The sequence below is a fragment of the Bos indicus genome, chromosome 19 (assembly GCF_029378745.1).
Source record: "Bos indicus isolate NIAB-ARS_2022 breed Sahiwal x Tharparkar chromosome 19, NIAB-ARS_B.indTharparkar_mat_pri_1.0, whole genome shotgun sequence".
Taxonomy (NCBI): Eukaryota; Metazoa; Chordata; class Mammalia; order Artiodactyla; family Bovidae; genus Bos; species Bos indicus.
Window position 1 is genome coordinate 21,558,231 of NC_091778.1, and position 16,789 is coordinate 21,575,019.

Sequence of the window (16,789 nt, forward strand, 5' to 3'; positions counted from 1 at the left end):
TGGGGTATGGAAACAAGACTAAGTCAGAGGAATGGATCTCAGTAAAACCATGTGCCATGGCCTGGACACAGATCTCTTTCTGAGAGCCCTCCCTATCCCGGGCTGGTTCCCAGTGAGAAAAAGAATGAAAAAGGAGGAGAAGGGAGACGTAAGTCAGAACCATAATCACGAGTTCCTTGTTCTGTGACAGAAATACATCCTCAGTGTTTTGCAAACATCAAGTGGTCAGCAGCCTAGGTTAGATCCTGGCAAGTTAAGAAACACAAAGACCCAGGTCAAATGGTCAACAAATTCTGCGGAGGTGCCTGAGGAAAAGACTGTAATTTTACTTCATTTTAACAGAAAGCGGAAATGCTATGATTCTGTATGCACCCTACTGACCAGCAGGTTTCCTATGCCTGCCGATCTCACTTTCTATGGGAAGAAGAAAATAAGATTTAGATGCTTTTTGGTATCCAAGAGAAGTCATGACTTAATTAAAAAAAAATTTTTTTTTAAAAAGGGAATGGAGGACAATTTATAATATCCATCAAGACTGTAAGTACATAGTTGCATAGTTTTGACTCAGTAATTCTAATATTAGTAATTTATCCTCCATACACTCACTTGTATACAGTGATATATTTACAAAATTATTTGTTGAAACACCATTTGTTGTGAATCTGATGCTGGGAAGGATTGGGGGCAGGAGGAGAAGGGGACGACAGAGGATGAGATGGCTGGATGGCATCACTGACTTGATGGACGTGAGTCTGAGTGAACTCCGGGAGTTGGTGATGGACAGGGAGGCCTGGCGTGCTACGATTCATGGGGTCGCAAAGAGTCGGACACAACTGAGCGACTGAACTGAACTGAACGAAAGATTAGGAACAACCAGGATATCCATTAATAAGAAATTAGTTTATATAATGTGTTATTATGCAACCATTAAGAAAACTGAGGAATGTCAACATTAATATGGAAAGATGTATGTAAGCATGCTATTTAAGGGGAAAATGATAAACATATCTGTATTGGCTTCTAAGAGATACATAAGAACCAAAGAGTGGTTATCTATGGGGGGAAGGAAGGTGGAAACTGGGCAACGGCAGACAGGGACAGGTGGGAAATGTTTTATTGAAATTCTTACATTTTTTGAGTTTTGAACTATGTGTATGTTTTCCACACCGCCCCCCGCCCCCACCTCCCTGCTTTAAAGTGATACTGGGAAGGGTGGAATTTAGAAAACTGAGTAAGCATATGAGCCTTCAAAGATCCTTCCACAAACCAAAACAGGAACTTGAGACAGTGGCTGCACGGACAGCGACCCCCAGGCTGCACAGCCTCCTGGGTGGACGGCAGCCTTGTGGAAGCCGGGCTGGGGGGATATGGCGGTCTGGCTGACCTGGCAGTGCAGTGGTGCACGTCAGCTCATTGGGCAGCTGGAACTGGGTGGGGTTCCGCTCCATGGCGGCAGCAATCAGCAGCTCAAAGGGCCGCCTCAGCTGGGGCTGCACGTAGTCTGGCTCTGCGGCCACTGGCTCCTCGTCCACATCAATGATGTCCTCGTCGACGTCATTCTGCTCAGAGGTGGGGGTCTCCGTGCTGGCGTTGGATGTGGGCGTGCCAGGTCGGCTGGCTCTCCTTTCCAGGATCCGGGCATGGGCAATGGCCTTGAGTTCAGTTTTGCTAGCTGATCTGTCCAACAAGTCAGTGTCACTGCTGGGGGATGTAGTCCGTTTGCCAGATTTGTCCACCAGTCCATTGACATGGCCCAGCTCCTTCTTCTGCTCTCGTTTCTGTGCAAGTGAACAGGCGGGCCCATCACATAGAGTATCACAAAACAGAAAGCGATGGATGCTACGAGTCCCGCAAGACTGCTCACCACAACCGTGAGGGTCTCTTAATATTACAGACTCACCCACCTGCGGACTTGGAACACTGGTCTGTGAAAGTTGACCAAACTATGGCTGAACTAAACTACAGCTGGCAAAACCACTGGGGCAGGGAATCATAAAGTACCAAAGTTAGAAACAAACCACATATCACATGATACACAGTGTCTCCACACAAGGTGGGGGTAAAGGGATTAAAAAGTTAAAGCAGTGAGAATAAACTTAGACTAAGTGAGGACAGTGAGAACAACTCAGGGAGTCCAGGACAGAGAACACTGCAGTTTGCCTTGGGAGTGTCCTGAAGGGTTGTTAAGAACTTTGCTCAAAATAAAGAAAAGTCTGTAAAAGCAGAGATAAAAAGTAAAACAGGCAAGCCGAGCTCCCTATCCAGGGATGTTGGGTGCTGGCTTGCAAGGCAACCACACTACAAGGTGGAAGGGTGGTGTGTGGAGCAGTGACCCAGCAGTCATGGTGTCCAAGAATGGTGGCTTCATGTCTCCAGTTTAACCAGAACTCTCAAAGTGACACTTTTTGAATGGAAAGGTGGGGACAGGGAAAAGACTAAGTGCACAGAGTAGGACTGAATGACTGCCAATACATTTTCCTCCAAGGGTCCAAGCAGAGTGAAGGTTTAGCACTGGGGTCCAGCCAGGAGACCTGGGATCTTGTCCCAGTTCTGCCACTGATTCCTTATGACCTTAGGTGATTCCGGCTGGAGGGCAGGAATTCCTCTGTGTGTAAAACCTTTCTCCTCCTCCTCTCAGGGATTTGGTTGTGACAAAGAGCTCTGGATACATGAAAGGGATGGCTCTGAGATGGGGGGAAGATCTAGCCTCCACTAGGAGTGGGACCTCCTAGTTCAGTGGGACCTGAACATGAGAGGTCGGTGAGGTCCCCAGGAGGCCATTTCAACCCCCTTCACTGTAACTAAGGGAGGCCAGAGGGCCGGAGAGGTGGTGGTAGTGCAAAAGGCAGACATGGCGTGGGCAGACACAGAGGTCCACTTGAGAGCAGGGAGTGGCATTTTGGGAAAACCACACTATGCAGAAAAAGGTATACTATAGTATAATCCCCCACAAGTGGTTCTGTTTAAATTGTTGAAGAAGTAATAGAGTTTGGAGTCAGAAAGTTTTGGGTTCAAAACTTGGTTCAGTCAATCCTTTTGAGTACTTGGTTAAGTTCTACACTTGTGAACCTCAGTTTCTTCCTTCTAAAAATGGAGACGATAGCACCTGCACTCCTATGGGCTGTATGGATTAATGAAACACGTGTAGAACAGCCAGCTATGATGAGCGCCCAAACAATGTTAGCTCCTCTTCTTCACCCCCTTTTCCTGGCTTTGTCTCTTCTGCCACAGTAGTTCCCAACCCTGTCCAGTTCAATTTCTTTGAGTGGCAAGTTTCTGAATGGCCTCTTGGCTAACAGATGTTTCTAACTAGCCCCACTCTAATCTAGCTGGGGACACACAGGCAGAGATCCTGGGAACAGGACAAGCTGGAGGACACCTGCTTTGTGGACATCAAGAGAAATCAAACCACTGCTCTGGTAGGGTGGCTGACTTGGCCTTGGCTTACTTTTTAATAGGAACTCTATGCACACATTGAAAAAGTGTCCGCCTAATTGTTAACTTTCTTCTTAAAGGTTAAAAACTGTTACACACATAAACCACAATCTCTGAATCATCTCATCCTGTTTCTGCAACAAAGGAAGTCATCATTCATTGTGACATCATGTTGAGGGGCCAGGAAAAGATGTGATGTCACAACAAAGGACAGTTGCTTGGTGTGTGATTAGCGCGGGGGTAGGGCAGGGAATGGTTTACAATCCACACACAAATTCTAATCCACAGCCTGTAATTTGAGGATTGGGTCTCGCTATCTGGGTGGAAGCACACTTACTTCCTTTTCTGATAAGGGAGCATTTAGGTTTTGAACCCCACAGAAGTTCTCAACATAGAAAATTATGTTCTCAAAGCCAGTACTGAATTATCAAAGCTGAGGGAAGGGAAGCTGAAGAGAGGTTGGACAACCTGGGGTCCAAGTGGGTCAAAATGTTCTCCACCCCCCACACCTGGCCAAGCCTCTGGAGACCAGTGACTTATTTGCCTCGAGGTGAGGGGAATCCTTTTTCTATCAAGCTGCAGGGCCAGCCTTCTTCAGCCCCTTTCGCCATGGATACAGCTGCCACTATGTTCAGGCCAGTTATCAAGAGGTCTACAAGGAGATCAGACCACTCCTGTCACTAGTGAATGAACATGTCTCAGTAAATTAACACAGCTCTTCAGCCCATTTCAGCAGCCCATGTTTGGATTTTAGGCCTTACCGGATTCTAAACAGTATCATGGGGCGTGTGAGGGTGATTCAGGGGTGGAAGAGATAAGAAGAAGGGACGAAAATGCCTTCAGGACCAGGCCGCCTTAGCTCTCATTATCAGTGGTCTAGATCTGGCATTTGGAGCAAAGCCTTCCGAAAGCAGCATTCTTACCTTTCGGCGAACAGTGCACCGGTGACACATCCACTCCCCAGGAGGCAACATCTCTTCACTCAGTGGAGGATTGCTGCGGGAAAGACAAGGGCAAGACTAAGTGACTAACCCACCACTGCAGCGGCGACAAGCCTAACTAGGTCTGACCCAAAGCCGCATGGTGCTCAACTTGTATTCTGCAGTTATACATCTCTTATCCTTCAAAATGTTTACTTGGCCCCATTTACAGTAACCTAAGGAGTGAGCGGGGATGACAGAGGATGAGATGGCTGGATGGCATCACTGACTCGATGGACGTGAGTCTGAGTGAACTCTGGGAGTTGGCGATGGACAGGGAGGCCTGGTGTGCTGCGATTCATGGGGTCACAAAGAGTCGGACATGACTGAGCAACTGAACTGAAGGAGTGATCGTCCCTTCCCACATCTTAGAAAGAGATGCCAAACCCAGAGCTACGAACACTGGATTGACAATGAAAGATATAATGAACTGGTCTGGAGTATTCAAGTCATTTCTAAACTCTGCACCATGCTAATAAAATCACGGGGAGAGAGGTTCTCCACAGCCTTTTCAAAGTTGGCCAGTGGAAGTCCACAATATTCCACCTGCTGTTCAAAGCCGTCTGTCACAGGGTCCTCTTCCATCTTCCCAGGCCCCTTTTGGGAACTTTCCCCCCTAGTTAAACTGAAGACTTGCTATTTCTTCCTCTAAAATTCTTCCCCCTGAAAGCTGCGCCTATCGAAACTCTATTCACCCTGTAGGGCCTGCCTCAATCAGCCTATAGTAGATGAAAGACAGCTACAAATTCTCTGCTACCCTTCCACCCAGAAGTAGTCCATTTCCTTCCTCTCGAATTGCCTGTCTTTTTCTGACCACGCCTCACAGCTTGCGGGATCCCAGTTCCCCAACTAGGGCAGGGATTGAACCCATGCCCTCAACAGTAAAGTGTGGAGTCCTAACCACTGGATCACTGAGGCATTCTCTCTTGTGACTTGTTCTGACCAACAGAATGCAGCAGAGGTGACAATGTAGGAACTTCCATGGCTGCGTCTGAAGAGCCCTGTAGATTCCATTTTTACACGCTTGGAATATTCCATCTCAGAGCCTTGCTCTCATGCTGAGAGGTCACACAGAGGAGACTTCAGGCACTCCAATCAGCTCCAAGTCAACAGCCAGCACCGACTATTGCTACATGACTGAGTCATCCTGGATCATGCCAACTCAGCTGAGCCTCCAAATAACCACAGTCCCAGATAACAACTGAACAGAAAAACCACCCAGCTGAGCCTAGTCAACATGCAGATTTGTGGGTGATAATAACTAGGGTCTGTTTTAAGCCACTGAGTTTTGGGGAAGTTTGTTACCAGTGATAGGTAACTGAGCACACAACTCCTCCATGCGCTCTTCCCAGACTACTAAAACGTCCTTCTTATGCCTTCCCTTGTATGACAATTCTCTTACTTCTTTTATCAGAGGAATCAAGACAAGGACTGGATCTCCTTCTCTCTTTGTATCTTTACAATAGAGAGGCTGCATAAACAGTAGTCACTCAGTAAGTCAATACTGAATCAAAATTATAGCTGTGGAGGGCTGGTCTTACCGATTCTCCAGATCACTGATTTCCATTAAGGTTTATAAGAATCATATGAAACTTTAGTAAATTCTTAGGAGGGTCACATTTATAATGTCTCTACAGCAGTGGATCCCAAAGTGTGGTCTCCAGACAAGCAGCATCAGCATCATCTGGGAACTTACTACAAATAAAAATTCTGTCCAAAAAGATACATGCTCCCCAATGTTCACAGCAGTGCTATCTACCATAACCAAGATACAGAAGCAAGCTAAATGTTCATCGACAGATGAATGTGTAAGGAAGATATGGCACACATATACAGTGGAACATTACTCAGCCGTAAAGAGTGAACCACCACTTGCAGCTCAGTGAAGCAAGTCAGAGAAAGACAAATCATCATTTATCACTTACATGTGGAATCTAAAAAATGATACAAATAACTTACTTAGAAAAAATACTTGCAGACATAGAAAGCAAATTTTTGGTTACCATAGGAGATAGCAGTGGAGGAGGGTAGGGTGGGGGAAGGTAAATTAAGATTTGTGATTAACATACATACACTGCTAAATATAAAGTAGGTAAACAGCAAGGATCTACTGTATGGTGACGGGAACTATGCTCAGTATCCTGCAATACTCTATAATGAAAAAGAACCTCTGTGTGTGTATGTATGTATACCTGAATCACTTTGCATACACTTGAAACACAACATTGTAAATTAACTATAATTCAATTAAAAAATTAAACACAAATTCTGAGCCCTCACTCCAGGCTTACTGAATTAGAAATTCTGAGACAGCCTCAGCGATGTGTGTTTAACCAGCTCTCCAGGTGATTCTGCTCAACACCCAAGTTTGAAAACTGCTATATAGAATAAGGTTACATTTATGCTTAAGAAATTCCTACATTTGGTTCCTGGAATTCACCAACTTGGAATGGTGTGGAGGACATTTTTTTTCATAATATATGAAAAATGCTAAAAACAAATTATTATATATATTTAGGCTATGGATATATAAGGACTCTTCCTTAAGTCCTAGGCCTTAATGCTAGGCTGCTTTACCCTTTCTACCTAAATGGCACTTAGCTTGACAAATTTTCCTAGCTCCTGCTTTGTCAACACATCCCCAGAGCCCTAGGCACACGTGTCAGGATGTCCAGCAAGCCCTCACAGCTCACTGCTTCCTATTCAGTCTCCCTGGTGGAATCTCAGGAGGATCCTTGGCAGGAAGCAGAAAGCAGGAGGCACGCTGGCCTACTGGGACAGGCCTGCACGCCCTAGAGGACCACACACGACTGTCACCGGTAAAGTCTCCCCTAGTTCTCTCCAGTATATTCCTCACAGGCCATATCCAAACTAATGAAATGCATGTGTGTAATCTGCAAAGGCCTACAGACTCTGCTATGCTTCAGCAGCTGTCATATTAAAATTAACCCTGAAAGAGCTGTCATTTCTGATTCTGTTTTTCATCATTTCTTTTCATCTGCCTACTGGCTTCGTGTTTTGTATCAAGATAACCTATACCAAACATGTAGCAGGGAAGGGTGAGGCAAGGTGGCAGTGGCTTAGATGTTTTTACCAAGATGTGAATGCCCCCCCGGCTGCTCTTCCTGCCTTTCTCAATCTATGTCTAACCCTGCTGGCAAAATAATTCTGCCACAATTCTGATCATGTCAGTCTCCTAATTAAAAGCCCTTCCATATCGCCCTCACCCCAAAAGGATAAAGTTCAAGCTCCTCAGTACTGCAGGCCAGGAATCTGCCCCTTCCCCAGCTCTATTAGTCTGGTGGCTCCCTACACAGTCCACACTGTTTCTCAACCCTGTGTCTCTGCTCATGCCAGAGCTGCTACCCACAACCACAAAAGCTGAGCCTCCCTCCAGTCCTTCATCTGGTGAGCTCCTCATTTTCTGGAGCTCAAGTCAGGCATCATCACCAGGAAGTCTCCTCTGACAGCCCGCGATCCTCTATGGCACTTCTGGGCCACACTATACACTGAACTCTCAAGGACCCGAATCCTGCTCTCTGCCTCATTTACCTTTGTATTTCCATACTCTGCATAATGCCTGGCACACAGCAGGTACACAATAAGGCTTTAAAGAACAGGGGAGCACAAAATGAATGGGCTTCTAAGAGTGAATGTAACTGCCCCCTGGCCGAAGTCATGAGATGAGGCAATGTGGTTGACTTATTTTGGTGGTTAAATTACACGTGAAATTACTTATGTTTTCTGTCACGAAATAAGAAGATAGCAGAATCAAAGTCCATACCTGCAAGCCTAAACTTCATACAGAAACACCCTACTTAAATCCTCTTTAAACAATTTATCTTTCTTAACACAGGGGTAAAATGCTTAAAATCCATACTAAGCAGCTCTCAAAAGTAGCTCCTGGTTGGCTTCTAAAGGATCACTTTTAGAGATATCATGCTTAAGAACATTTCTCAGAATCCTAGATTATGGCCATGGGCTCCTCTTGTCTGCCCTGAAGTGTGGGATGAGGGCTGCAAGTTCAGGGAGTCGTGCAGGAAAGTCAGAGTGTTGTCTCCAGGATGAACACAGACATTTTAAAAAGTGACGCCTTGCTGCTTTCTTAGAGGCAGAATATGCATCTTGAAATAAATTTGAAAATATGGTATCTCGAGAGAAGGCAGTAATTTCTGAGAAGGGATGAATAGGGAAGGAAGTTCTATGTTTCTCGAAAATGACCATCAGAGTCGTGGCTGGAAAACAGGAATCACCCACCAAGCTTTCTCATGATGATGATTCTTTCCTCTTTGCTTTGAGCAATTCCTTTCAAGCTATTTGGAAGGCAGTTTTTATAAAAAGCTTTTTTTTTTTTGGGCCATGCCACATGGCATGTAGGATCTTTAGCTCCCTGACCGGGGATCGAATCTGTGCCCTCTGCACTGGAAATGTGGAGTCTTAACCACTGGACAGCCAGGGAAGTCCTTAGAAGGCAGTTTTTCAACTCAGACATCTACACAAAGATTCATGAAATGGGTCAACAAAAGACAGGCTGCCATTGGAGTAGGGTAAGCCTTTGACTGCGTGGATCACAATAAACTGTGGAAAATTCTGAAAGAGATGGGAATACTAGACCACCTGACCTGCCTCTTGAGAAACCTATATGCAGGTCAGGAAGCAACTTAGAACTGGACATGGAACAACAGACTGGTTCTAAATAGGAAAAGGAGTACGTTAAGGCTGTATATTGTCACCATGCTTATTTAACTTATATGTAGACTACATCATGAGAAACGCTGGGCTGGAAGAAGCACAAGCTGGAATCAAGACTGCCGGGAGAAATATCAATAACCTCAGATATGCAGATGACACCACCCTTATGGCAGAAAGTGAAGAGGAACTAAAAAGCCTCTTGATGAAAGTGAAAGTGGAGGGTGAGAAAGTTGGCTTAAAGCTCAACATTCAGAAAACGAAGATCATGGCATCTGGTCCCATCACTTCATGGCAAATAGATGGGGAAACAGTGGAAACAGTGTAAGACTTTATTTTTTTGGCCTCCAAAATCACTGCGGATGGTGACTGCAGCCATGAAATTAAAAGATGCTTACTCCTTGGAAGGAAAGTTATGACCAACCTAGATAGCATATTGAAAAGCAGAGACATTACTTTGCCAACAAAGGTCCACCTAGTCAAGGCCATGGTTTTTCCAGTAGTCATGTACGGATGTGAGAGTTGGACTGTGAAGAAAGCTGAGCGCCAAAGAAATGATGCTTTTGAACTCTGGTGTTGGAGAAGACTCTTGAGAGTCCCTTGGACTGCAAGGAGATCCAACCAGTCCATCCTAAAGGAGATCAGCCCTGGGATTTCTTTGGAAGGAATGATGCTAAAGCTGAAACTCCAGTACTTTGGCCACCTCATGTGAAGAGTTGACTCATTGGAAAAGACTCTGATGCTGGGAGGGATTGGGGGCAGGAGGAGAAGGGGACGACAGAGGATGAGATGGCTGGATGGCATCACCGACTCGATGGACGTGAGTTTGAGTGAACTCCGGGAGTTGGTGATGGACAGGGAGGCCTGGCGTGCTGCGATTCATGGGGTTGCAAACAGTTGGACACGACTGAGCGACTGAACTGAACTGAACTGAATGAGCTTAGAAACTAGTTCTGAAGATGCTGTTCTGCAAGCAGACTGGTTTTGCTCTGTATCAGAAACACTGCCAACAGAGAAAGGATTCCAGGGAGAAAGGAGATTCTGCAGCCTCGGGGTTGCTCACACACACATCCTGAGGACTCCCCTGCCTCATCCACCCATCTTAAAGCTGCTTCCCTCATTAGAACAGTGTTCTCACAAGTTAAGCATGCAACTTCAAAACAATTATATGCATGCCAAAGTCTTTAAATCATAATATGCCTGTCAAGAAGAACATGGTTCCATCCCAGCTCCCTCTCAATCCTGTATATCAATGAAGACAGGGTGATGAAGGCCATCCTCTACAGAAGAATATGATTAAAAGTTAAAGTCAGGATGCTGAAATTATCAAAGTTTCTGCTGCTCAGCAGTAAAAACCATAAAAACACTACCGTCAGCCAGTGCCGCTTGTAAAGACATCAATGTGCTTCCTCATCACTACGCTTAGAAACAGCAGAGTGATAATCTCATTTTACATCTACTGTATTACGGTTCACAAAGTGTTTTCACAGATGTTCTTATTTGATTTTCACCATCAAACTGTGAAAATTCTTACTCCCATCATACAGGTATCTCCAAACTCATTTATCTAAAGCTATGGAGTCAGAAAGCAGCAGAATGAGAACCAAAATCAGCTTCCTGGTTCTTCCAAATCTTGAGCCCAATCTGTTTTTAAAGAACCTTTGCGAGTTCTCTTATTTCTGGGGAACACAATGGAATATCCATCACGGTAACTTCCTCAACCATAAGGTCAAGCATTTCCCTCTCCATTAGTCTTCATTTACTGAGTTTCCACTGCTTCCTAACCAATGCCACCCTGGAGGTACCATGCTGTAGGAAGGACACAAAGCAAACCAGTTATGACCTACCCCGTCAAGAAGCTCAGCCTCTAGGCAGAGAAGACCAGAGTCATTCATCTACTCAAGTATTACTGGACACTATGCTTCCCAGGCAGTGCAGTGATAAAGAATCCACCTGCCAATGCAGGAGACGCAAGAGACACATGTTCCATCCCTGGGTCGGGAAGATCCCCTGGAGGAGGAAATGACAACCCACTCTGGTATTCTTGCCTGGAAAATTCCATGGACAGAGGAGCCTGGTGGGCTACATACAGTTCACGGGGCCACAAAGAGTTGGACATGACTGAACTCTCTCACATCCACCCACACCTCCCCCTCCCACGTTATGCTAAGCAATGTACTAAGTGGCAAGATTTCAGAAACGGTCCTTGCTCTCAGGGATCACAGTCGAGAGGCAATGTGAAAAGAACAATCAACTACAAACTGCTTCTTGGCATATAGACCTATGTAAGACTCAACTATTCATGGATCCCAGACAACCCAGAGCCTCAGAAGTTTGGTCTTTTGGTACCTGAAGGTGACAGTGGCCCTTCCCTGATTCTTTCTATATCTCAACAACTGCTATTCAGCAAATGGTAATTAAGCCAGTGATCTTCTAGAGATGATGAAGTTAAGGATCTTGAGGTGTTCATGAGAAGACTATTTTTTTATGTTTTGGCCATGCCCGGAATCATGTGGGATCTTAGTTTCCTGACCAGGGATCGAACTCATGCCCCCTGAGATAGTAGCACAGAGTCTTCACCACTGGACTGCCTGGGAAGTCCCGAGACTATAGTCTTAGAAGAAGAAGGTGTATTTCGGTATTGCGACAACCTACCTGATAAAGGAAGGTTCTGGGAGTGGAGACATTTCCCTGGGAACAGAGACTGAAGTCCACCAAGCATACAGTGGTCCACCAACCACGTTTAGGTTCCTTCTGAGAACTAAGTCCTGGGAAGAAAGGTGAGCCCTAGAAAAGTCGTGTTCTGTACGTGAGCTGGCTTGTCTTGGAAAACTGGCAGCTCTTTAGACAACAGGCCAAGGATCTTTATTTTATTTTCTGGCTTCAAAGAATATGCCCCACAGTGCTAGAAGACAGGCACCTTCTCCCCAGGAAAGAAGGGTGTCCTGGGAGCGTGGCGCTCTTACAGAATATCTTCCCATCTTCACAGCTATGGATGTTTCCTTCCAGATCGTTTGTTTAAAAGCAATTACTGGCCAGAGAGTGACTGTTCACCGCTCCTCAACTTGCTATTTATTTTAACCACTACCTGATCTTGAAGACATTGTAAGCTATAAAATACTTCACAGCAATGGAGCTCTCAATCTTCAGAAAGTGTACAACTGAAGGATATGCATCTCACAGAGTAGCTCTCTGTGAGGCCTGAGAGGGCCTATAAACTGTTAACAGTAACATCTACACACAAACCAATTAAAAAGCTGGTCAAAGGGGCTTCCCTGGCAGTCCAGTGGTTAAGAATCTGCCATGCAATGCAGGGGACACCAGTTTGATCCCTGGTCTGGGAAAAGTAAGCCTGTGTGGACAACTACTGAAGCCCACGTGCCTGGAGCCCGGGCTCTGCAACAAGAAAAGCTACCACAGTGAGAAGCCTGTGCACTGCAACTAGAGGAAGTCCATGTGCAACAACGAAGACCCAACACAGCCAAAAATTAAAAAAAAAAAAAAAAGCTTGTCAAAGACATTAATTATTTCAAGCAAACACTCCTAAACCTCTGCTGCAGGACTCTAACATCTGAACTCCCACCAACAAATCAAATGATGTGCCTCTGTTGCTGAAGAGGGTGTCTAGATTGGTCTATTGAGAAAACCACAGACATACACCCTTCAGCTAACTGTAATGCCTGCGCTGGGTCAAAGATTCAAAGTCCAGAGCCAGATGATCCCAACTTACAGCTAAAGAATGGAAGAAGCCCGGTTTTAATTTAGAATGTCTCTTTCATTCACTAATGAGGCAGCAGCTCACCACTGCAGGTGGAAGACGTTGGTAGTTGTCATGGTTCTTGGCTCTCTAATTAAGAGGATCTATTTCAAGTCATATACCAGTGCGGTTGATCCCAGTCTAACCTCACTCCTCTCCTTCGCCTATTAATACATGTGAACCTGCCCAACATTAACATTTACTTCAGATTTAGTCGCTACCAGCGGGACCTGTTGCTCCATAGCTCTGCGCTAATTATCCATCCAGCACAAGCAGTTTTTCAATATAGAACTGGAAGGGAGAGGGGGAGGGGATCGAGAGAACAAAGGGAGGAGGGGAGAGGTGAAGGGAGACAAGGAAGCAGAAAGACTGCCTTTTATTTCAGAGATCTCTTTTTTCGCATCACAACATGCAGATAAAAATGGTATAGGGCTCTGGACTTTTTTTTTTTTTAATATGCTGTTTCTGATGTATGGCTTGCAAATGTCCATTCAGCTAAGTGACACTGACATTTTAAAACTTGAACCAAAGGCAGTCGGAGAGACATGAAAATATCACCTAACCAAATTAAAAGCTTTGGTGTATGTCTTAAGACAAAAGGAAGCAGGTGGATGAAGAAATACTTAAAAAAGAACACACTCCATTTTCTCTCCCTGGACTGTCAAAATATTCTATGTAATACACACAGGAACACTGTTCGAACAGCCTTTCTGTACACAATACACCAACAGCCTTCCACTCGGTTCTCTTCTAAAAGAGGTCAGTCAAATGAACTCTGGTTAGGGTCCCTCCTGTCAGAACCCATCATTCTCCAAGAATCAGAAGCTCTCCAGCCCCACAAATGGTCATTTCAGTTGCAATAAAATATCAGACTAAGAAAGATTTCACTGCCTGCAGCCCCCTTCCCCATCATCTATGTCCCCTCCCCTTTTTGGGGTGGTGGTGGTGGGGGGGTGTTCAGCCAGCAAACAATAGCACTGAGCGGTTCTGATTTTTAATTTCACAGTTCACGGGTCTCATCCATCCACGTGAGGTCCACTACCAGATAAAAATCCTGCATTTATATTTAACGGCATTGTGCAAGACCGACTGCTGAAGACAATACATGCTCAGAACAGGCCTCTTCTCTCTGACTGGCCCTGCTGCTCTTGGCCAGCTCAGGAAATGTGTCGGTACTAGTCAAAACGGGATCGCTGACAGGACCATAGCCGTGTCTCAGCCTCCCAGCAGCCATCTTGATCTACAAAGGCATCTACCCGCATAAGAAACAAGCCTTTCATAAACTGAAATCAGTTTCTGTCCTGGAAAAGCTAAGAGGTGACGGTTCAAGTTTAATTTAAAAACATCTGTTTAAATTAAAAGCTGTATTAATCATTTCTCAATTTACTGGTCTGTGTTTTGAAAGAACAAAACTTAATGAAATTTAAATGTCAGAAGAAATAGTAAGCGTCCCCTGGACACTTGTGCGGGCATTAGCTTTTCCCTTCACGGATGGCCTACCTTTCAAAGGCAGGAAAGATGGTCACACTGAAGGATACTGAAGAGATGAAAGTGAAGAGAAGTTCATGGGGTCCCTGAACCTTATTTCTTCCTCTCCTTTATCCCAGCTACTGACTCAAATACAGCGAATGCCACGAAGTACATAAAAAGTACACGCACTGCTGGTTTTTCATGCAGAGCCTCAGTGGCTGTGTTAACAAGGAGGCCAGTGCAGTGCCAGGCCATTACAAATGCCCCATTGAGAAACTTAGCTAGTTGCGTCACTTCCACAGGCATATAATCCTTTCAAACTAGCTGACTGTGCCCCCCAATTTTATTGCCTTCTATGTAGAGCTTCATTGGCCGTCCTCCCAGTGAAGGACACCTGGAGAAGAGGATTACAAGTAGTGCAGGGCAAGGAGGAGGCGGGGAAGACCACCGGCACTTATACCAGGGGTTCGCCTCTGCTAACTTCTCTACCAGCCGAGCCCGGTGCCACAGGACCTGATCTATCACTGGCGTGGCTGTTCTTGCGATCCTGGCTTCTCCACAATGGAAAATGAGCTGGCTGCAAACATTTTAAAAATGGGCTTCATTCATTCACCTAATGATGGATGCTGGAGTCCACTTGTTTTAGAAAAGAGTCGATATTCTGGCCTCAACAGTCACTTTTTAATGGTCTCAGGGAACATTCCATGGGAAAGTAGAACAATTTTAACTGTGTATTCCATAAAAGTCTCCGAGGTATGGAAAACAAAGACTAAAAGTCTCCGAGGTACTGGGTACTGTTTTGTGGTCAAATTTCAGTGGACGGCCAAGAGTAAGGAAATAGCCAGGCCACACTCTCCTTGTGAACACAGCTCAGGGAATCTGGAACAGTTCACATCTTACAAATACTGGGCCTAAAATTCTATAAAGGTTGGGAAAATGAAAACCAGTGTAACACCTTAGATGTAGGGAGACCAACTATTTGAATCCAGCTAAATGTGGAGAGCAGGTTTCTACCCATGGCCCAGCTGCTCTTCCCCAAGAAGGATTTCTGCTTCATTTACTCTCCTCTGACAGGGTCTTCTTTAAAAAAAAAAAAAGGGAAGGAGGAGGCATAAAGCTACCATTTGGGCCAAAACAGCACAGGACTTATTCCCCTAGTCTTTGACTCTGCCGCTCACCCCTCCCCCAAGTTCACTTAGAAACCTCAAAGCTCCCCGCCCTGCCCTGCTGAAGTAATCTCCTGGGCATGCTGTCAGACTGTGCTGTCGTGGTTTGATGCCACAGCTAAGTGCTGACTTGGGCTTCTGAAGCCTTCCAGTTATACCCCTGGTGACCTATTTAGGAGCTAAACACACTTGTCAGAGACAGCGCCATGATTCTTCCTTTCTGCCCACTGTTCTCTCACATGGTCCCCCACCAAAGAACAATCACCCTAAAGGCCTGAAAGTGTGCACACAAATGGTAAGACTTGGGGAAAGCCTGCATGCAGCAAGCATACAGGCCCTGGACAGGAGTTCTTTCCTGTGACTTAAATAACCAGCAGACATTTTTCTTACTTCAATGCCACAAACTGCAGCTCAAAGTCAAAGATGTCTGATATCATGGAGTCAGGTGTCAGAATTACCTTGAGTTAGATGACTAAGTGTCATCTCTGCCAGGCAAAACTGAGAGGACTACCAAGGAGGAATAAAGCAAGACACAGATAATAGAGCAAAACAATGTCAATATCAGCATCAATAAAGGTCAAAATTAGTGACAGAATTCTCCCTACATTTAAGATGGTCTTTCATAAAAATGGTAAGCAAGGTCAAGCAAAGTTAAATATGGCCAACCCAGGTACAGAACTATGGAATATTACAGGCTCAGACACATTTAATGAGATTCACGTAGTAAAATTTTCACAATGTATTTTGACCAATAACAGTTGATTGTTCATGGAGAAAGTTCACCGTAGAGTTTCTCCTTAGTGTTTCCAGAGCTTCGTTAAAACCAGGAATCAGAACTCTTGACAGTTAGTGAACATGGGAATTAAAAAGCTTCCAGCTCATCGCACGAGCCCATGGCTGGTAGAAAGAACAGGAGTAGCTCCACACTGCCCAATTTTGTAATGCAGAGACTTCTCTAAACTCACTCAAAGTTCCATGCATTTCATTGGCTTTTCTGCTCTGTTCTTTGCACAAATGCAGACAGGGGAACAAATACCCAGCATCCTTCTGAGGATCACAGCTGGATAAAAGCCTGTAAAATCATTGGTGCTGCCTGGAATTTAACCTTGCTAGCAATTCTGAGGTACCCCCACTCCTGCCTGGCCTGGAGGTACAGTGATGTCTTTGGCCTATGGATAAATTCAAATCCCACAGAATCCTCTCCTGTTTTGTGCTGTGCTGTGTTCAGACGTGTCCAACTCTTTGCGACCCCATGGACTGTAGCCCGCGAGGCTCCTCTGTCCATGGGACTT

At 45.2% G+C, this 16,789-nt stretch overlaps 1 protein-coding gene across 5 annotated transcripts in view; it reads right to left on the reverse strand.

The window, feature by feature from the left end:
* PHF12 (PHD finger protein 12) overlaps positions 1 to 16,789 on the reverse strand; it is a 39,963-nt gene that overhangs the window by 14,026 nt on the left and 9,148 nt on the right. For 4 of the 5 annotated variants that reach the window (XR_011561942.1, XM_019981604.2, XM_019981607.2 and 1 more), the window contains exons 3-4: positions 4,359 to 4,431; positions 1,385 to 1,778 (exon numbers count right to left, since the gene is read on the reverse strand). Coding sequence is in view for 4 of the 5 variants with exons in the window: in XM_019981604.2 (XP_019837163.2) it covers positions 1,385 to 1,778; positions 4,359 to 4,431 (467 nt within the window). In the remaining variant the exon portion in view is untranslated. Of the gene's footprint in view, positions 1 to 1,384; positions 1,779 to 4,358; positions 4,432 to 4,961; positions 9,783 to 16,789 lie in introns of those variants that run through there. The other variant, XM_070772763.1, reaches the window with a different exon arrangement.